General features: G+C 38.5%; 1 protein-coding gene across 4 annotated transcripts in view; it reads right to left on the minus strand.

Moving 5' to 3' along the window:
• LOC114047022 (DENN domain-containing protein 1A-like) overlaps positions 1–21,684 on the minus strand; it is a 702,955-nt gene that overhangs the window by 216,617 nt on the left and 464,654 nt on the right. For all 4 annotated transcript variants that reach the window (XM_027867675.1, XM_027867672.1, XM_027867674.1 and 1 more), the window contains one exon: positions 13,449–13,550. In XM_027867675.1, the coding sequence (XP_027723476.1) occupies positions 13,449–13,550 (102 nt within the window). The remainder of the gene's footprint in view (positions 1–13,448; positions 13,551–21,684) is intronic.

Genomic DNA, 21,684 nt, shown 5'->3' on the forward strand with positions numbered 1-21,684 from the left:
AAGTTTTTACATCACTTCCATCATTGACTTTCTTCCATAAGTCTAAGTCAGATTTAGAAGCCAAAAACTCTGCCTTGACTTGTGTAGACAAGTGACTATTTTTATACAGAAAGAAAGGTCAGAAGGAAAAATGGTTGTCCAATTAGCATTTTCTAGTGCATCAATAATATAAATGTCATTCATTATGGCCAGGCTTCAATGGATTTATTTTAGCCATTGAAAAGTGGTGTGTATTCAGGAATTAATAAAATATTCAGCGATTCCCCAGATAAAAGTGGAATTTGTCTCAACACTAATTCTAGTTTGAAGAAGAAAGATATCTACTGGCAGTAGAGTTGCTAAGCTAGACCCATGATGTATCACATAAACATAGCCACAAAGAACAAGCACAAGGGAGGGAGGGGCATCTCTGTTCCTGGGAGGGTGGGAGTAGGGAGTGGGAAATATGTATAATAGATCTGCTTCACAGTGTCCCTACTGTGATCAACACAACTTGATCCACTTACAGTTCCCAACACATGATGCATGAGAGAACTGACAGAAATTCAATTCTTGCAATGAAATGCATCTGCTCTCAGGTGGTAACAGCCAAGTATTAAGCAGTTTCAAGGAAAGGGAAAGACCCAGAGGAGCACCCTTCATTATCTGGATAACCAAAGGAAAAGAAATAAGGAGGATTGCAAATGGGAGAGTACCATCACAGCAGCAGCTCCAACCATTAATTACCCCAAGAAAAACGATCCCAGTTAAATCTTTGTTACGACAAATATTAAACCCAGCTGTGTTTATGTAGTAGTTGTGAAAAAAAAGGAGAACGCAGAAAACCGTGTACAATATCTGCAAGCTATGCCAGCTAATTGAATTCACTGGCAGGACTTCCTCTGCTATGCGCCAAACATCCTCCCAGATAATATGGAGCTTTTAAACAGACCTGCAGAAATTGAATCAAGAAATTTTAACCAATAAAAAACAGCTCTTTGCTGGTATAAAAGTGAAGGAAAAGTCAATAATGAAAAGGAAGGAAGTGTCTTAAACATTTATGGCATTCCAAAGCTTGAAGTTTGGGAGTTTATTGGTGAGGGACCCTCTGATGTTCTACAGTACTCCTGCTTGGACTTCTTTAATGAAGTCTCATAAAGTCTAATAAAATACTCAATTGTTGACAAACCACGCACACAGCCAAGACCCCAGATTCACTTCATTGGGATGTGCCTTACCCTAACAGTGGAATCAACAAGTTAGAGTCTTTTGGTGTTGCTGGCTGGAAATCAAGAGACAGGCAAATTCCCCAGGAAGGCAAGGGTGACCCACTCAAAGTTCATTTCGCAATTCACTTCAATTCCATTCAAACATTTATTAAGTGTGACCAAAGAAGAACATTCTGTCTGGCACTGAGGGAGATAAAAAGATGATGGATTATTTATTTTTCCTAAGGAAGGGCATTATTGTTATTAACACCACTACTATTCCTGACTGCTCACATCTCCATAGCTCATTACTGTTTACAAAGTTCTTTCCCCAATTCCTCCTTAGGTAGGCAGTATAGACATTTCCTCCTGTTTTAGAGAGGAGGAAACAGAAGCTCAGTATATCAGTCACTCAGCATCAGTGAATTAGGAAATTACAGAATGTTAAAGCTAAAGGGAACCATGGAGATAACCTTGCCCAATTCAATGAGATGGACACTTAGGCCCAGAAAGGACAAGTGATTTGTGGAAAGCCAGGCAGCTAATAAAAACCAGGGTTGGAAACAGAACTCAAGTCTCTTGACTCTAAAACCATAGCTCTTTCCTCTAGGTAATATGTCATATTACCTAGTCAAATCACTTATCCAAGGTCACATAGTGAGGGAGTGGCAGAACTGGAACATGAAGCCAGCAATTCCAATATTTTTTAAGAAAGTAGATTCAATTCACTTCAACAAATGGACTTAATATGTCCTCAGTTCTGGGGATACAAAAAATGGAAAACAATGTCTTCCTCTTAAGAGGCTTTTGATCTAGTAGGAAAATAATATAGATAAATCACTCTGTGTGTATATTTATCTAGATATGTACATATCTATATCTATCTACATATACACAAACAAATGATTCAAGATATGATGTAATAAGGGCAAAACGGAGGTATAGGCAAAAGATTCTAGGAAAATTTGGGGAAGGAAATACTGGGGAAATGAAGGGCTTCATGGATGAGATAACACCAGAGATTAATCTGGAAGAATGATTTTAGGATGTGAGGCGACTCTTTTAGCAAAGGGGATAGCCTAAGCAAATGCACAGAAATGGAAGAAGATGGGACAATATTGGAAAATAGCTAGTAGGATCCTAGGTCGAGAGCTGGAAGGGACCTAAAAGGCCATTGAGTCTAATTTGTTAATTTTGCAGATGAGGAACCAAGGCTCAGAGAAGTTAAGTGACTCACCAAGGCCATTCACGTTGACGAGAATGCAAAATTGACTAGAATACAAAATGCATCAAGGGGCACAGAGTAAAAGAAGGCTATAAAGGTCTGCTAGAAATAGATTATGGAGAGTCTTAAATGCCACCTTGGGGAGTTTGTATTTTATCCTAGAAGCAATAGGGAGCCACTAAAGGTTTTTAGGCAGAAGACTGACATGGTCTTCTCTTGTCCCGGACTACTCAAAACGCATTCAGGAAGGAATAGTGGGAATAGGCACATCTTCCTTTTCTTGCCATCCCTCCTCCCTGCCATGTCACTAAACACTTATTTTGGATGGCCAAGTGGCACCCCAGTGATAGCACCCTTGCCTCTTCCCAGGCTGTTGAGTACCCATCCAGGACAGCTGGGCTGTGGGCAGATTTGCCACCAATTCTTTTAGTAAATGCTTTTTAATTCAGTCCTTTCAGTCATTCACGGTCAGATTTCTCAATTAGAAAGAACTTTTTAGCAGTTGTATTTAAGGTGCATAGGTAAGGGCAGATATTGGAGATTCTAAAGCAGGGGTTCTTAACCTTTCTGTGTCACAGATCCCTAAAAAAAAGTTCATAGACCTCAGGTTAAGAACCCCTGCTCTAACAAACAAATTTCTTAAGTTGTGGTAGCATAACAAAATGAGATATGTGATAAGTAAGGTGCCCTTTTCCATGGACAGATATAGAGACAGGTTGATTGAGCATTTCTCCACACTCATCTTTTACAAGGTTTCTAGTTGACTTTTTTAGGTCTTATTATATTTCTCAAGTGGCCATCCAGCTTATTCCTGAAGACTTCCAATGATGAGAATCTTCTAAGTTCCCACAGTCCACTTCATATGTGACAGATTTAATTATTACAAAGTTTAGTGTATTGGAAAGAGCTCTGACATTAGAATCTGAGGACTTACATTTGAATCTCAGGTGTCTGTTTATGACTACTACTACCATAAGTACCAAATCTATGAATACCAAGACTATGACTATCACCATTGCCACTATCACCACTACCACCACTACCACCACCATTACCTCCTTCATCATTGCCACCATGGAATATTTTGAGCATGTTACCTGACCTCTTTAGGCCTTAGTTTCCTGTTTTGAAAAATGAATGGGTTCAACTACATGATTTCTAAAGTCCCTTATAGCTTTCAACTTTATGAATTGTTAAGTACTTCCTTATAGTTAACTGATTTTGGCCTCCTTGTAACTTCTACCCATTCATCCTTGCTCTCCATCCCTCACTCTTGATCCCTTCTGGGAGGATGTCTATCTCCATGATGTGCTGAGAATGCCAGCTATCTCCACTCAAAAACAGACAACTCTGATCTTTTTGATCTTTTCCACTCTTTCCCAAACTCAGAGTGGCAGAGCGAAGCTCTTATGGATTTAAAATCAGAAGACCTGGGTCTTAGTCTTCATTCTGTTACTTATTACCCTTGAGAAAATCATTTTCACCACCCTGAGCCTCATCGAAAAATAAGGAGCTTGATCAAATAATCTCTAGTTTTCCTTTCAACTTTAAATCCTGAGTCTCCGTTCTTCTAGAGTAGAACAGACACTTGTAGAGGTATCTTCTCTCAGAATCGTTGACCACTGTCTAATGTTGCTTGTCTTCCTCTCATCACAAACAATTTGAGTACAAACCTCATTTTGAATGTGCTTCAAAAGCCCATACAGCAGAAATTTATAGGTACAGATATAGACAGACAGATAGAATGAACATTTATTAAGTGCTTAAGATTTTGCAGGCATTGTGGTTTCTTGAAATAGCAGAATTTAAAGGGATCTCCGAGTCCATGTAGTCCAACCTGCACCTGAAAAAGGGACCCTCTACAACCCAGCTGACATAAAGTTACCTATCTTTTGGTTAAGTGAGGAGGAACACCCTATCTCCTGATGCACTTCAACCTACTTCTGGATAACTTTAAGCGTTAGGAAGTTGTACTTCATGTCAATCCTAAGAATTGCCCCTCTGCAACACCTGCCCACTGCACCTCATTTCTCTTCCCCAAGATAACCATTCAAATAACAAAAGAAAGTTATAATGTTACATGGAATGAACTCAAAGCCCTTCACAAGCCTGGCAGCTCTCCTCTGGAGATTCTCCAGTTTATCTCACCCGGCAGAAAATAAAGATATTTCAACATTTTTTCCAAAGCATCATCAAGCTGCTCGTGATCATTCCCTCAAAGGAACACAATAGACAACAATGGTTCAAGGCCCAAAGAGATACAAAGAATACTATCATCAAATGATGAGGTGGGATCACATAACTGTCTGTGTACTAAGAGATCACCTATTCCATTCTCCACCTGAACAAGAATCCACATCTCTAGATGAAAAAAGCATTTATTAATCATTATACTATGTGCAAAGCACTGTGCTAACCAATGGTCACCCAATTTCTGCTTGAATGTCTCTAGTGACAAGAAGGTAGCAACCTTGCAAGGCAGCCTCTTCCCTCTTTAGGTAGATTTTGCTATATAACCTTGGATATCACTTCACCTTATAGAGAGGCAAAGAGGTTAAAGGAAAGAATACTGACTCTGGAGTCAGAGCACCTGGTTTTGTGTCCCACTTTTGATGCTTGCTACCTGTGTGACTTTTAAAAAGTCACAATCTCCCTGGGCCTCAGTTTATTCATATGTAAAATGAGGAGACTAGACAAGAAAGTACAGTCTCTAATGTGGAAATGTGTTTAATATGATTGTACATGTATAACCTATAACAGATTTATTGCTGTCTTGGAGAAGGAGGAGGGCAGGGAGAAAAAGAAAATGAAACTCAAAATCTTATAAAAGTAAATGTTGAAAACAACCTTTAAATGTAATTTGAAAAAAAAATACTATTAGGTGAAAAAAAAAAAGATAGAAAGAGTGGAGTCAGAACCAAAAATTAGGCTCCTGTCTAGTATCTACTGTTACCTGAGGAAATAAAACTGATTAAACAGAAAAGGTTACATGGTGATGACTTTGAACCCATGAGAATTGATGAACTCATCCAGTGAGATAGGGTAGATGTAGAAGAGGGCCCAGGATAGAGTTTCTGGGGATACTGAGAGAAATTATTATACCATTATATTAATAATCAATTATTAAATTGGGATCCAGGCTTTTCCTCCAATTTCCTCATTAAGGCCCCGCTCTTGTTAAAGTCAGTCTCTAAAGGACATGACTGATTGAGGAGATTGATGATCTTCAATCTTGGGCAGGACTCCACCCAAGCAGGAGATCCAACTTCTGTTTTGACTAGAGAATAAACAGAATCCAATCTGAGCGAGTCCTTACCCTGGGGAAAGGAGCCCCTGTCCTTGTACCCTTACATTACAGTTTAGGATGACCCAGCTCATGAAGGAGAAAACCAACCAGAGTGGTCTAGATGGAGATGGATTCACTTGTCCAGATTTCTGAAGGTGGCTGAGTCTCACGATCAAGTCAAATTCTCAGCAGGATGAGCTGAGGACTTCTAGCCTATCTCCCTATTAAATGTCCATCAATCAGGGCTGATTTTCATTTGTCAGGGGCATTCTCTTTCAAAAAAATATTTAAGGCTTTCAGGGTCTCTATTGGGGGTCTTTGACTACCAAGAGAAACCACTGACCATCAATTCATTCATTTCTGGCTAGCCCAATTAATAAATTATTAATTACCCAGAAAAAAAAGTTGAATGTCTCTAGTGACTAGTCTAGACCAGCAGTGTCAAACTCAAATAGAAATACAAATAACTAAAAGATCCCCAAGGGCCATATATTGACTTAGAAAACAACATAGCAACATATTAATTATCCATGTTCTATTGTGTTTTTATTTATTTTATTAAATATTGTCCAATTACATTTTCATGTGCTTGGGGCTGTACTGAAGAGTGTTGCAAGCCATGCAAGACATTTCTTGTTTGGATGATAATAAAGTTAGATGAATTTACTGTAGAAATAGTTGAATGACTAACCCAAGGATCAGGCTTTAGCATCTGAATGTCAACTGATAAGGGGTTCTTTAGTGAAGCACCTCAAAAAACCCATCCTTGGCTCCATGCTGTTGAAAATTTAAAAAAAAATCAATGAATCCAACAAAGACATAGATGTCATGTTTGTCAAACTCGAAGATGACATGAAGCTTAGGTGGATAGTTAACATGCTTGATAACAGTCAGGAGACAAAAAGTTTTTGATAGGGTAGAACTCTGGATGGAGTGAAATTCAAGATGAAACTTAATAAGAACACGTGTAAAGTTGTCTCCTTGAGTTAAAAAAAAAACTTCACGAATATAGGGTTAGAGACTTATCTAGACAATAACTTCTATGAAAAAGATCTGCAGGTTTTAGTAGGCTGCATGCTCAATAAGTCAATAATGTAACTTGGCAACCAAAAATATTAATAATATTCTATGATGCATTAAGGTAGACATATTGTCCAGAATAAGGAATATAATAGATTGAATAGCCTCTGTCCTGGTCAGAATACCTCAATTTCAGATGCATTTTAGAATATAAAGAGGTAAGCCCAGTAAAAAGCAGCAAGGAGGATGAGAGTAATGAAGAATATGCTACATGAAGCAACAGGATCTTTTCCTGAAGAAGAAAGTACTTACAGAAGGTCAGCTGTTTTCAAGTACATGAAGGGCTTTCATGTGGAAAATGGATTAAACTTATTGTGCATGTCCCCAAGGAGGTTATCTAAGAGTGATGAGCAAAAGTTACCAAGAAGCGGATTTATGTTGGGCATAAGGAAAACTTCCTAATAATTACATAATATTAACATTATCCAAATAATGGTGGGTTTTTTTTTTTTTGGTGAGCTTCCAGTCACTAGGGGTATTTAAAGGCTAGATGACCATTAGTTAGGTTTGCCGAAGACGAGAACTATTGCTCCGGTAAAGATTGGATTAGAAGATTTCTGAGATCCATTCCAATAATTAGATTCTGTCCTTTTGTTATCTCAGAAGTTATCTAGCTGAATTTCTAGCTGTGAGCTAAAATCTAGCTTGAATTCCCTACAACTAAGTAGATTGTTCTCTGACACATAGTCATTTAATCTTTGTTATTTTTCTGATGACAGGAAACTCTTTAACATTATATTGATGTATAGCTCTAACTGTATTATGCTAAAATTTTACCTCCTTATAATTTCTTTTTTTTAATTGCTATATATTTATTTTTAACATTTTTTGGGGGTGAGGCTATTGGGGTTTAAGTGAGTTACCCAGAGTCACACAGCTAGTGAGTGTTATGTGTCTGAGGCCGGATTTGAACTCAGGTCCTCCTGTCTCCTGGGCTGGTGCTCTATCCACTTCACCACCTACCTGCCACTAATGTTTTTTAACATTAAAAAAAAAATTGAGTTTTTAATTTCCTCCTTCCCTTCAGGTCTTTCCCCACCTACTGAGAAGGCAAGCAATATATCAATTATACATGTGAAATCAGACAAAAAAATGTTCACCATTTTACAAAAAAAAAAAAGAAAAGCAAGAAAAAGAAAGTGAGATAATTATACTTCAATTGGTACTCAGAATTTATCGGTTATTTCTCTGGGGGTGGATAGCATTTTTCCTCATCAGTCTTTTCAGAACTGTTTTTGATCATTACATTGATCAGAGAAGCTAAAATTGATCATCATTGCAATAGTTGTTACTGTGTACAATGTTCTGGTTCTGCTAACTTCCCTTTGCATTAGTTCGTATAAATCTTCCCAGGTTTTTTTCTGAAACCATTTCCCTCATCATATCTTATGGCACAACAGTATTTCATCACAATCATATATCACGACTTGTTCAGCCGTTGCCCAATTGATGGGCATCTTCTCAATTTCTTATTCTTTGCCACCACAAAAAGAGTTGCTATAAATGTTTTTGTACAAATAGATCCTTTTCTTTTTTCTTTGCTCTCTTTGGGATACAGAACTAGTATTGGTATTGCTGGTCAAAGAGTATGCACAGTTTTTTGTTTTGTTTTGTTTTTGCTTTTTGGTGAGGCAATTGGGGTTAAGTGACTTGCCCAGGGTCACACAGCTAGTAAGTGTCAAATGTCTGAGGTCGGATTTGAATTCAGGTCCTCCTGACTCCAAGGCCAGAGCTCTATCCACTGTGCCACCTAGCTGCCCCAGGTATACACAGTTTTATAGCCTTTTGGGCACAGTTCCAAATTGTTCTCCAGAATGACTGGAACAGTTCATAACTCCACCAATAGTTTATTATTGTATCTCTTTCCCCACATCCCTTCCCGTCACTTCTGATTGGTGTGAGGTGGTCAACTAGAGAATGGTGATTATTTTTATAAATTTGACTGAGTTCCCTATATATTTGAGAAATGAGGCCTTTATCAGAGAAATCTGCTGTAAAATTTTTTGATAATACTTCACCATTTCCGGTACCAATTAGCAAAATGTGGTTTCCCTAATTATCTCTCTAATTAGATCTCTTTTTGCTTTTGCTTTTTATGAGATCATGATTGCTACCCCTGCCTTTTTTGCTTCAGCTGAGACATGATAGATTATGTTCCAGCCCCTTATTTTAACTCTGTGTGCCTGTCTTTTTGTTTCAAGCGTGTCTCTTGTAAACAACATATTGTTGGATTCTAGTTTCTAATCCATTCTGCTATTGACTTCTATTTTATGGGTGAGTTCATTCCAGTCACATTTACAGTTATGACTACCGTGTATTTCCCTCCATCCTATTTTCTTCTGTTTATCCTTCTTTCTCTTTTTACCCTGGCCCTCCTCAAAAGTCTGTTTTGCTTCTGATCACTGCTTCCCTTAATACACCCTTCTTTTTATCACTTTCTGCTCCCTCTCCCTTCATCTTTTCTCTTATCCCCATTCCCTCCTACTTCCCTATTAAGTAAGATAAGTGTGTATGTATGTATGTATATGTATTATATACACATATGTATATATACACATATATCTTCATATACAGACATACATATTCTCCTCTCTTTGAACCAATTCCAATGAGAATGAGGTTCAAACATTGTTCACTACTACCCCCCACTTTCCCTTCCACTGTAAAACCTTTTCCTTGAATGCCTCTTTTATGTGAGATAATTTCTTCTTCCTTCCCTTTTCTCTCAGTGTATCCCTCTTTCACTTCTTTTTTTATGGGGGGGGGGAACCATCCCAATGTAATCGACTCACACTCATGCTCTCTGTCTATGTAGATTCCTTATAACTTCCCTTATAATGATAAAGTTCTCAGGAGTTATGTGTATCATCTTCCCATATAGAATTATAAACAGTTTAATTTTATTGAGTCTTTTAGATTACTCCTTCATAATTACCTTTTTATGCTTCTCTTGAGTCTTGTGTTTGAATGCCAAATTTTCTATTCAGCTCTGGTCTTTTCACCAGGAATGCTTGAAAGTCCTCCATTTCATTAAATGTTCATTTTCCCCCTGAAAGACTATACTCAATTTTGCTGGGTAGGTTGTTTTTGGGTGTAAGCCTAACTCCTTTGCCTTCCAGAATATCATATCCCAAACCCTCCACTCCTTTACCATGGAAGCTGCTAAATCTTGTGTGATCCTGACTGTGGCTCCACTCAGTCTGGCAGTTCTGGAATTTGGCTATAATATTTCTGGGAGTTTTCATTTTGGGATCTTTTTTAGGAAGGGATCAATGGATTCCTTCAATGTCTATTTTATCCTGTGGACCTAAGATATTAGGGAAGTTTTCTTTTATAATTTCTTGAAATATGATGTTTAGGCTCTTTTTTGATCATGGCTTTTAGGCAGTCCAATAGTTCTTAAATTATCTTTGTTCAATCTATTTTCCAAGACAGTTATTTTTCAGAGGAGATGTTATCGTCATCATCGTTTTCTTCTTCTTTTTCTTTATCTTTTTCTTCTTCTGTTGTTGCTTTAATGTTTCTTGATTTCTCATGGAGTCATTAGTTTCCACTTGTCCAATTCTAATTTTTAAGGAGTTATTTTCTTCAGTGAGTATTTGTACCTCTTTTTAAACCATTTGGCCAATTCTGCTTTTTAAGGAGTTCCTTTCTTCAGTGAATTTTTTTTGCATTTTTACCATTTGGCTTATTCTATTTTTTAAAATGTCATTTTCTTCAATGAATTTTTGTGCAACTTTTACCATTTAGCCAATTCTGATTTTTAAGGTGTCATTTTCTCCAATGTTTTTTGTGCCTCTTTTTACCAAGTTGCTAATTGTCTGTTCATAATTTTCTTGCATCACTTTAATTTTTTTTCCCAAATTTTCCTCTATCACTCTTACCTCTTTCTTTAACTCTTCCAGGAATTCTTGCTGGGCTTCTGTCTAATCTGCAGTTTTTTCCTTTGACACTTTGCTTATAGCTGTTTTTACATTGTTGTCTTCTTCTAGTTTGTGTTTTGGTTGTCTCTGCCACTATAGTAGCTTTTTATGATCAGGTTCTTTTTTTTTGTTGTTGCTCATTTTTCCGGCCTATTTCTTAACTTTGATCTCTCTGTTAAAGTGGGGCCTGTTTACCTGGGGTGGAGAGGCACTGTTCCAACCTTGAGGTTTTTTTCATGCTGCTGCTTTCAGGGTTAGTTCTGGGCATCTGAAAATTTTTGGTGCTTCCAAGGTGGTGTGATTAGGACAGAGGTATGGTCACTGCTCTCCTGGTCTGAGCTCTGGTCTTTACCCATGAAGGGCCCCTGCTCTCCTACAGCTATAAGCCCTAGTGCTCCTCTCTGCCCTGGAATCCCAACCAGGGCCCCTACTCCCTTGTAACTGACCACAAACACTCCTCTCCATCCTAGAACTGAGACTTAGAACTGCATATGGGCAACAGAATTGCCAAATAGCACCAGGTACTATACGCAGTGCCAGCAAAGGGTTCCCTTTATCCTCTTTCTGACCGGCTGTCTGACCCCCTTATGTCACTGGGGTGAGAGCTCCCAAAGCTGAAGACAGGGCTCTTGTTCCCTTGTGACCGTGACTATTCCTCTCTGCCCTGGTACTGTGACTCAGAACTGGGGTAGGGGTATCACAGCTGCCAGATAGTCCCTGTTCCTGCTCCTAGTTGTTAGTATAGGGGTCCCTTGGGATATCTTTCTACCCAGATATTCAGTCTCCCTACCATCCCTGGGCGCTGGGCTGCTCCCCACTGCTGTTGTCAACCACAGCCAAGTTTTGCCGCTTCTGTTGTTGCTGTCCACTCCTGACCAGCTCCCACACAAGTGCCTGCAAACTTTTCTATCTTCCTAAGCTGCTCTGGGCTAGAAAGACATCTCATTTTGACTTTTTCTTGGCTTTGTTGCTCAGAATTCAGTTTGGTGCACTTTTTATGTTGTTGTAGAAGAGCTTTTGTAGGAGCTGAAGTGAAGTTGCCAACTTCTCACTTTGCCATTTTGACACCCTCCAATTCACAATGCCCCAATATTTACACAAATACCTTAATTTAAACATTTTCAAAATGAATTATCCCCTTTCCGCTATAGCCATACCACCTAGAATAGGCAGGCAATAGCATCACAATGAAACACAAGTAGCTTAGTTTTAATCCTGACTGGTGGAGGACATTCAGTAGGGTCTAGCAGAATAGAAACTGAAATAAGTGCTTTCTAATTCCCCAAGGGAAGATGCAGTTAGGTGGTACAGTGGATAGAGCACTGGGTCTAAAGTCAGGAAGACCTCAGTTCAAATTTGGCCTCAGATACTTACCAGCTGTGTGACTCTGGGCAAGTCACTTAACCCTGTTTGCCTGTTTTCTCATCTATAAAATGAACTGGAGAAGGTAATGGCAAACCACTCCAATATCTTTGCTAAGAAAATGGGGTTAGAAAGAGTCAGAAATGACTAAAATGACTGAACAACAGTTCCCCAAGAACCTCAGTGTTAACAGCCTCTGGCTCATGGACACCTGGTATTGGCAAGACTAGACATAACTGCTAGTTACCACATATAACAATTAAATGATACATTTCCTTCTTTTCTTCATCTCTTCCCTTTTCTTTCTGCTAAGTCCCTTCTCATGCCATTATACTTATAAACAGAAATTATTTTTTTAATTAATGAAGACTAAAGGCCTTACTTTTCAAAGATATCACAATTTTCCACATGGTAGAACACAAAGTATGGATAGAAGGGACCATTTGTTATCCTTGACACATAATTTGCTCAAGTTAAAAACAACTTCTTTTCCTCTATCTTCTTACTTCAAAGAGGGGGAAGTTCATTTGAGGACACTACCAACAATGAAGGGCATCAGTGAAGGTGGCAGACTAGACTCCAGATGCTCATAAAAAATATAACAAGTATCTAGATCCCAGGGTTGCCACCACACTCTACAGTGGAACTTATATGAAAATGGTAGGTACAAATATTTTTTATAATAGTTGGTTTCTCAAAGTCACCTAGAATGAATAACTGTCCAATTATTTCCAGTTTAGTGCAGAATGAGCCCATAGTAGTATTTACTTTTAAAACTAAATTTTTTATTTTTTTTAATGAACTAAATCTATTTTTTCTTTCTCCCACTTTCTCCTTCAATTGAGAAAAGAAAAAGAAAAACAATACCCTTGCAACAAATATTTTGTCAAATAAAACTAATTCCTTCATTAGCCATGTCCAAAAAATATAAGTCTCCTTTGGTACTCTGAATCCATCAAACAGCATGTTTCATCCTGGATCTTCTGGAATCATGGTTGGTCACTATGTTGATCAGGGTACTTAAGTCATTCAAAGTGATTTGTCTTTAGAATTTTACTGTTATATTATATGTGTTGTTTTCTTTATATCAGTTTATACATATCAAGTCATCATAGGTTTCTAGGAAACCATTTCTTTCATTATTTCTTAATACACAATAGTATTCCATGAATTCATATACCTTTGTTCAGCCATTCCCCAATTGATGGGTATTCCCTTAAGTTTTCAGTTCTTTATCACTACAAAAAGAATTGCTATAAACCTTAGTAATATTTAATTCAGAATCAGGATAGCCCCAGAATACTGCTCATTACATGGTATCCAAAGCACATTAACCTTAATAATATAGAGCCACCAATGCTTGCCCAAGAGACATATTTACCCACCACATCATTTGGGAGGCTTTGAAGATCATCAAAAGGAGTTTCCAGAGTGTTGGTATCCACATTCAGAATCACAACATCTTCCAGGGCCATAGTCCTAACTTTCTGTAAATAATCACATGTAAAAGAAAGAATATGTTGAAATTTGGAGTGCATTCATGAATAATAATGATATCTCAGATTTCTATAGTAACATGGTACATGATATAGGTTTATATTATGATAATATATACATAATATGAGGCAATAAACTATGTCATGTATTTTACAGCAACATGATAATAATAGCACATTTCTATACTTTAAGATTTACAAAATGCTTTCCATGAAAAATTTCTGTAAATTAGGGAATGGAAGTAATATTTCCATTTTGCAGGTGGGTAATTGAGGATAATTTTATTAAGGTGACTTTCCTAGTCACACATAAAATAAGTATTAGAGCTAGGACTTGAATCTAAGTGTTATGCTTCCAAACCCAGGGCCTTTCACCCTATACCATGCTGCCTCTTTTGCAAGGTTGTCAAAATATCCAAATGCGTCACCTAGTACTTTTTACTCCCTAGCAGCTGATAGGAATTAGTCTTTATTGCTCCACATTATTTTACGGGTTCATCTTCCTTTCATAGTTAATGTTCGATGTTCTATAATTCTAATGTTTTAAGATTCCATCTTGCTCTAACATTCCATGTTCCAAGGTTGCCAGGAGAGCTATCATCGAATGATTCTATAATGGTTGCCATTTAGAAACTTTTTGGTCACTGATTACACTAAGGAACATGAGCAAAAAAGACTCAAAAGAGGAGTAAGGGAAGGAAGTACTTGGTGTCTCTAGTACAGCCACTATCTACTCATTAAGAGCAGCTGACTCCAAATTTTTTTGATTGTGCAACCCAATCAGTTAAAAATGTTCAAGCATGTACCACTAATATATGTACATTTAACTTGTGTATGAGTTATATAAAGAAGCTGGGTGTCACAGGGGATAGAGAGCTGGTTTCAGAACCAGAAAGACTTTGGGGCAAGACCCACCTCAGATACATATTGACTGGGTCTCTGGACAAGTCACTTGACTTCCTGCTTTTCTAGGCAATTCTCTAAGAGAATAAATTGCAGAGAACATGCCAACCTGCATTAGTACAGGGATATTCTTTAGCTGGGAGTTCTTATACCAGTGAAATAACAGGTCTATTCTTAGCCCCATCCCTACAAATTACTAAATAATTTATCCCTATAAAATGCTTGTATTAATAATTATATATTATAAAACATTAAATAGAAAAATTTAAAAGATGAGATGAAGATGAAGTAACATTAAATCCTAAAGTCAGCAGGGAACCACTGGAGTTTACTGAGTAAATGGTGAGATGGCAGGAAGGTGGAGAGACCAATTAGAAACATGTTGCAAGAACTCTGGTAAGAGATGATAATGTTCTGAACACAAGTGGTCACTGTGTATAGAGAGAAGGGGATAGAGGAGAGTTTTTGGAGGTAGAAATGATAAGATGATTTCTGTCATGACAAGAGGGGTGAGAGACTAGGGTTACACCAAGGTTCAAAAATGGGTTCTGGGAGGAAGGCGAGATTGAAGGTGCCGCCCTCAACAATAAGGGGACGATAAGGTAAACAATTCCACCTCTCCCTGTCTATTCATCCTGTGTGGCTCTTTTTGTCCCACTTAAAAACAAGAAGTGGGGAGAGTCAGGTTCAGTGCTCTTATTCATAGGTCATTGCTGCAAAGGGCAAAGCCCAAACCAGTGAGAGAAGTCTGATGCAACCTGGAGGTGATCTATTCTAGAGATGCAGGAGGCAGAGGATGGGGGCGTAAGTTTTGTCCACATGGTACCAGCAAGAAGTGAAGAAGGTCTGAATGAGGTTAGTGACTGTGTGAGTAAAGAGAAGGGGGGTGAATATGAGAGGTGTGGAGGTAGAACCAAGATTTGACAACTGATTAGGTATGTGAATATGGGGTAAAGGAAAGAGGTTAAGGTTGTTAGAATGTGAATGGCTGGAACGACGGTGCCCTTGACAGTAGTAGGGAATTCTGGAAGATGGGTATGTTTGGGAAGGAAAAGAATGTAATGATATCTAGAACCAGATCACAATTCATCCATGCCTTCTCATCCTGTATGATCCATTCTTTTCCACCCAAAATCAGAAGGGGGAAGGTATGTCTCTTACTAGTCACTACCTCCAAATGGAAAGCCTGGGGGTAATTCCAACAGCATGTGAACACAACCAGTTTAGAAAGGGAAAGACTAGAAGCTTGTACAACACAAGGAGATCAGAGAGGAGAGGAGAGGAGAGGAGAGGGGTAAGTGTTGAGGGATAAATATAAGTGTGGAGACGTTAAAGATAAATCCTAATATTAGCACCATTGCAGTAAGGGTGGGATACAACCTGTCTCACCACCCTCCAAGCGGCCAGTCACTTGGAGTTAGTCCACAGTCAGCCAGGATGATGCCACTGCCCCCAGGAAACCCCTGGCCCCCATTTTGGAGGCCAGAGATCTAAAGGACTCCAGAATATCTGCTTTTGAACGTCAGGTACTGGATTAATCATTTTCCTGTTAGTTTTGGCCTCCTTAAAAAGTAGTCCTCCTATAAGACTTAGAAAGATACATCTTTGCTTCCAATTATTTTTTAAAAATCACTCTATCCACACAGCTTGTGTTTCTTACTTTGAGGAAGAAAATTCGGCAAAGATATGAGCAGATGTCAAAAACGTCCCCCAGAAACCCTACCCAATTAAAAATACTAACTGGTACTGAAGAACACCCAACAGCTCTCATGTAGCTAGGTCCATGAACACATTCCCTCTCTTTTTTAGTTACAACATATGCCAAGGCCTCTGCCAGAGGCAAACCCCACCCCCACCAGCCGCTGTGGGTTCTTCTCAGCAATGAAAAAACACACACACATGGACAAACACTTTAGCTACCCAACTGGCATTTCCTGCACAGAGGAGCAAAACCAAATGTGACATTTCCCCATCAATCCCATTAATTAAAAAATGCCTTCCTCTTTATGTTGTAGTGGGGACCTTGCTTGACTTCCTGCCCTCTGAAGTCACAAATTCAGCCAAGGCTGTTAACACACACAGTATTGAAATGCTTTGATTTAGAACCTGATGATAAAAGCAAAGGGCACTGACAAAAGGTGGTGTGGTGTATCGAAGGTTAGCGAGATTTAGGTTCAAATCCCAATTCTGAAACTTAGTAGTCATTCCCACTCCCTGAAGTTTCTTTATCTGTAAAATGGAGAAAATAATCCTTATAAGATCAATTTCACAGGGTTGTCATGAAGATCAAAGATTTTTGTCATCTAAAGAGTGCAAATAGTACTAGTCCCTGTTTTATGGAAGAGGAAACTGTTACTTAGAAAGGTTAAGTGATTTTGCTAAGCTCTGACAGTTACTAAGTGCTCGGCCCAGGTCTCCTAACTCTCAGTTCACTGTTCACTCATTCACCTAACAGACATCTATCAAGGACTATAATTTGCAAAACATTGTGCTTGGTGTTACAAAGTTTAGCTAAGACTTGGCCCCAGTTCTCATGGAACTTATATTTTAGTAGGAGGTTAAGATACAAAAAGATGATGATTAACATAAAATTTTTTAATTAAGTGTAACATCAATGTATAGAATGTGTTAGGTGAGATGTGAAAATGAAAGTCCTTTCTGACTTGAAGAGAGGAAGATCTGGGAAAGCTTCATAAAAGAAGTAGAATTTGTGCTAGATGTTAAAGGACATTTAGAAACTCAGCAAGCAAGAGGGAATGGAAAGCCTGTGGAATGAACTCCCCTCTCTCAAGTGGGTATAGGTACCTGCTCACCATAGAGAAAGCTGTTCCTAGAAGAGTACCAGTACCTCCTCTTCTTCAGCCTTTGTTGTTACTGGCTCAGTGATAGGGACACTGGAACTTCCTCCAACCTCCTTTGTGTATAGGTCAATTTTAGCAAAATGAGCTTCATTCCCAGAGGATTTGCAAACTGGGTATCACAGTACATATAAAGGGTTTTAAGCTCCCCAGAAGAAAAAAAATCCAACAAAAACATAAGCTATAATCATCATTCTGAGGGAATGAAGATTCACATGGTTCTTGATAATGCACAGTCTATCCAACTATATTCCACCTAAGGATGATTAGAAGCACAGAATACCATAGTTAAAAGAGCTTTAGAACAAAGAATGTTACATATGTCAGAGCTGAAGGAGTACTTAGACCATAGATTAATAGAAATGCAATAAACTCTAGAGCAAAAACTGTTAGGACATAGATCACGAAATGTTAAGAGTTGGAAGAAATGGTTAAGGGATAGAATTCTAGAACAAAAGATTTTGAGCAGAAGAGTGCTATAAACTACAATGGTTCAATTAACAAACTATGTTTAAGCTACTTTGCTTAGCATTCAAGGCCCTCCAAAATTTTATATTGCCCTTTTCCAGTCTTACCTCACAATGCTTTCTTTTACATATTCTGCATCCCAATCAAGTTAAAGGGGATTACTCTCTGTCCTCCAAATATGCTCTGAGCTTTCCTACATTCCTACATTTGCTCAAGCTGTTATGTATTTCTATAAATGTACTACCTATCCATCTTTACTCAACATCTTCCATGAAAACTTCTTTGATCTTTCCATATTCCTCACCTCTTTCCCCCTTATACCTTACATAGTATTTTGTACCTTTTTAATGTTATTATTTTTGGCTTCTCTTCTTCTAGAATGTCTTTAACTTCAATATATCTGAATTCTCAATCTATTGTTCTCTCTTTTGTTTCTTTGCTGAAGATTGTCATTGTAGATTCAAGTTTTTTTTTTATAATTTTAATTCTAGAATTCTATTATTTTTGCTGTGTTGGACATAAATTCTCTTTTCAATATTCTCATTTTTCTTTCCAACCACTCAGGAACAGCATGTTTTAGTTCTATATTCTCTTCAAATTCTACAAAGTCCCCTGTCTCATGAAGTGTTGGATCATTTTCCTTTGTGCTGCAGTATTTATTCACAGATGTATGAATTAGTTTATTAGATCTAAAGCCCAATTGTTACTGTTTTTCCTGTTGACATATTTGCTTATGTTCAAGGTGTTTGAGTTTTGTTCTTCCTGAAATCTTTGGTGATTTCAGTCTCCCTCTCCTCCCCCCTCATTTTCTCCTGTTGTTCATTTTCTGACTTCCTCCCCTCTGATTGTAGTTTCCTGGGGACCTGGCTCTCAAAGCATCTCAGCCTTCTCGCATGCTGGGCAATTCATAGTTCAACAGCCTATATCTATGTGCTAAGTGACTTTAGGGTAGTCAGAACTGGCTCCAGGTGGGTGCTGTGCTCTTTTCCTCAGATGTGGAGGAATGCTACAGAGTATGTTCCCCCTTCCCTGCCCCACCCCAACCACTGTATCCTGTCTTCTCTCCTTCTTCTCCTTAGTTCTTTGACTCTGCATCAACAATTCAGAGCTTTGTATGGGACTGTGACATCCAGCAGGCTTTTATTCCTGAAGGGTTATCGCCGCATTGACTGTCACAAACTGGGCAAATTTCTGAAGCCTGGAGTTGAGGTTTCCATGTCACTAGAAAGAGAGAGGGGAAACTGATATATGGGGGTGGGTTTTGTTGCAAGCCTGTGTCATTTCTTTGGGTCTCCTAGTGTAGCCATGCTGTGGTAGCATGAGAGGTGGGGCAAGGGTGCTGAGTGAGTTCACAGTCAGTGAGTATCAGCTCATGTTTGTGCATGTGTGTGTGTGTGTGTGTGTGTGTGTGTGTGTGTGTGTGTGTGTTTAAATTTAACCAACTTTCTTTTGGCTTCTGCATGTCCTAGACTGTGGAAACAGCTGAAGTTGCTTTATCTTTGGTGTACAATTTCTGTGTTGGACAAGTTGTGGGGAATCAGAAAAAAATATTATGTTTTTGTTGCTCATGTGACTAAGAGGTCTATTTTGTACCTTTCTAACAAACCATGCAATCACTTTCATTCCCAGAAAGGATGAATCAGGTGAAAGTTCTAGGTCTCTATCCTCATGACTTCACTGAACAAAGCAAGTCTCTTTGTTCGCCACCTTTATATGTGTAGTCTACTAGAAATAATGAGCTTTCTGAGGGCAAGGACTGCTTTGCTTTTTGTATTTTGAGCACTCAGCACAATGTCTGGTACATATTAAGCAATCAATAAATGCTTTTCATTCATTCTGTCTTATTTTCCTACTAGACTATAAACTCCACAAAGGCAGGTACCATATTGCCTCTAGATGTTGCATTTTCTCCAATGCTTAGTACAACATTCTGCACACATTGGCACTTGATAACTACTTGATTGATTATATTATAGTATCATGTTAAGGCTAAAAGACAACATAGAAGTCAGCCAGCCCAACTAGTTCTCAACCTACACTTCCAGCTGTAAAAATTGGCTGCATGTTCATTTTACTTGCAGGGAATAAACAAATATTCCCCATAGCGGAGAAAGAAGAAATACAATAATTGTATTAACACTTGTACAGCACTTAAAAAGACAGCATGGTATAGAATTCCAAGTTTTAGACTTGGAATCAGATATGAGTTCAAATCACTTTTCAAAACTGTATTGGCTGTTTCACCATAGGCAAGACAACCTCTTGGAGCCTCAATTTCTCATCTATAAAATGGTGATAAATACTATTTGCATTACTTACCTCACAATTCCTCTGGGATTGCTATTTCATAAATAATAAACTTCCTTTCATTTTAGATCTCTTCTTTTTATGCTCCTCCTGTCTTAGGACACTCACAAAGATATGATTCCCCCCCAGATGACACTGAATTCCTAGTGATTCTCTTCAGCCCTAGTTGTATCTTCCCAAGTGACACCTCCCCCAAAGAGTTATAATAGTCTTTATTCTTCATTACCTCTTCATCTTTTCTTTTGTAACATTACTTAGTACCTCTTCTCCTTCAAAGTTCAATTTTGCTAACACCACTCAAGAACCTTTCCTTCTTTGAAGTTCATTCCACTGAAATTCATCACCCAATTCAGATCATAGTGACTTGTCCCCTAGCTATAGCTAGGTGGCACAGTGGATGGAACACTGGAATGGGAATCAGGAAACCTCAAGTTCAAATCCAGACTCAGACACTTATTAAGTGGACAAGTCATTTAACCTTATTGTGTCTCAGTTTCCTCATCTATAAAATGGGAATAGTACCTAATTCTGAATCAACACCTGCCTACTGGACATTTCAAACCAGATGTTCCATTAAGTATCCCAAACTCAACATGGCCAAAACAGAACTCGTTATCTTTCCTACTTTTCTTCTGAACTTCCTTAACTTCTGCCAAGGGCACTACCATCCTTGCAGTTTTCCAGGTTTGAACTTTAGTATTATCCTCAACTCCTAATTTTCTCTTACTCCCCAAATCCAATTGGTTCCCAAATTTCCCCACTTCCACAACATCTTCCACATTTGCCCTCCTCTTATTACTCAGACAGTCTACCTCTTAGCTCAGGCCCTCATCACCTCTCATTGCCTGGGCTACAGCAATAGACTCCTAATTGGGCTCCCTGCCTCAAGCCTCTCTCTACTGCAATTCATTTTCTAAGTAACAGCCAAAGCAATTTGCCTTAAATACAAGCCTGTTAATATCATTCTCTTACTCAAGAAACTTCAGTGACTCCTTGCCTCTGGGATAAAATATTCATTCCTCTATTTGGCTTTTAAAGTCCTTTGAAACCTAGCCCCAACCCACCTTTCTAGTTTCATATTATTAACCTACTCACCCTCTATGGCACAGCCAAATTGACCTTGCTGTTCTTCATACATGGCTTCCCACCCCTCCCACTCCTATCCCCATGCCTTTTTCCTGGCTGTCCCTTATGCTCGTAATGCATTCATTCTTTATTTCCTCAGCACAGAATCTATTATTTCCTTCATAACTTGGCTCAACCACCACCTTCTACATAAAGCTTTTTCTGATTCCCCCAAATGCTAGTGCTCTCCCTCCTTAAACTTGTTCAGCTGATCAGCAGTGTCCGACTTTGTGACTTTGTGGACCAACTCTCCATGGAGTTTTCTTGGCAAAGAGACTGAAGTGGTTTGCTATTTTCTTCTCCAGTTTTATGAAGGCAGAGGTTAAGTGACTTGGCCAGGGTCACATGGTTAATAAGTATCTGAGATCAGATTTGAACTCTGGTCTTTCTGACTTCAGGCCCACTGTTCTATCCACTGTGTTACCTAGCTTTCCCACCCCCCTTAAAGTACCTTGCACTAATTT

This window comes from Vombatus ursinus, unplaced genomic scaffold, assembly GCF_900497805.2.
Source record: "Vombatus ursinus unplaced genomic scaffold, bare-nosed wombat genome assembly UNPS02014786.1, whole genome shotgun sequence".
In the NCBI taxonomy this organism is placed as follows: domain Eukaryota; kingdom Metazoa; phylum Chordata; class Mammalia; order Diprotodontia; family Vombatidae; genus Vombatus; species Vombatus ursinus.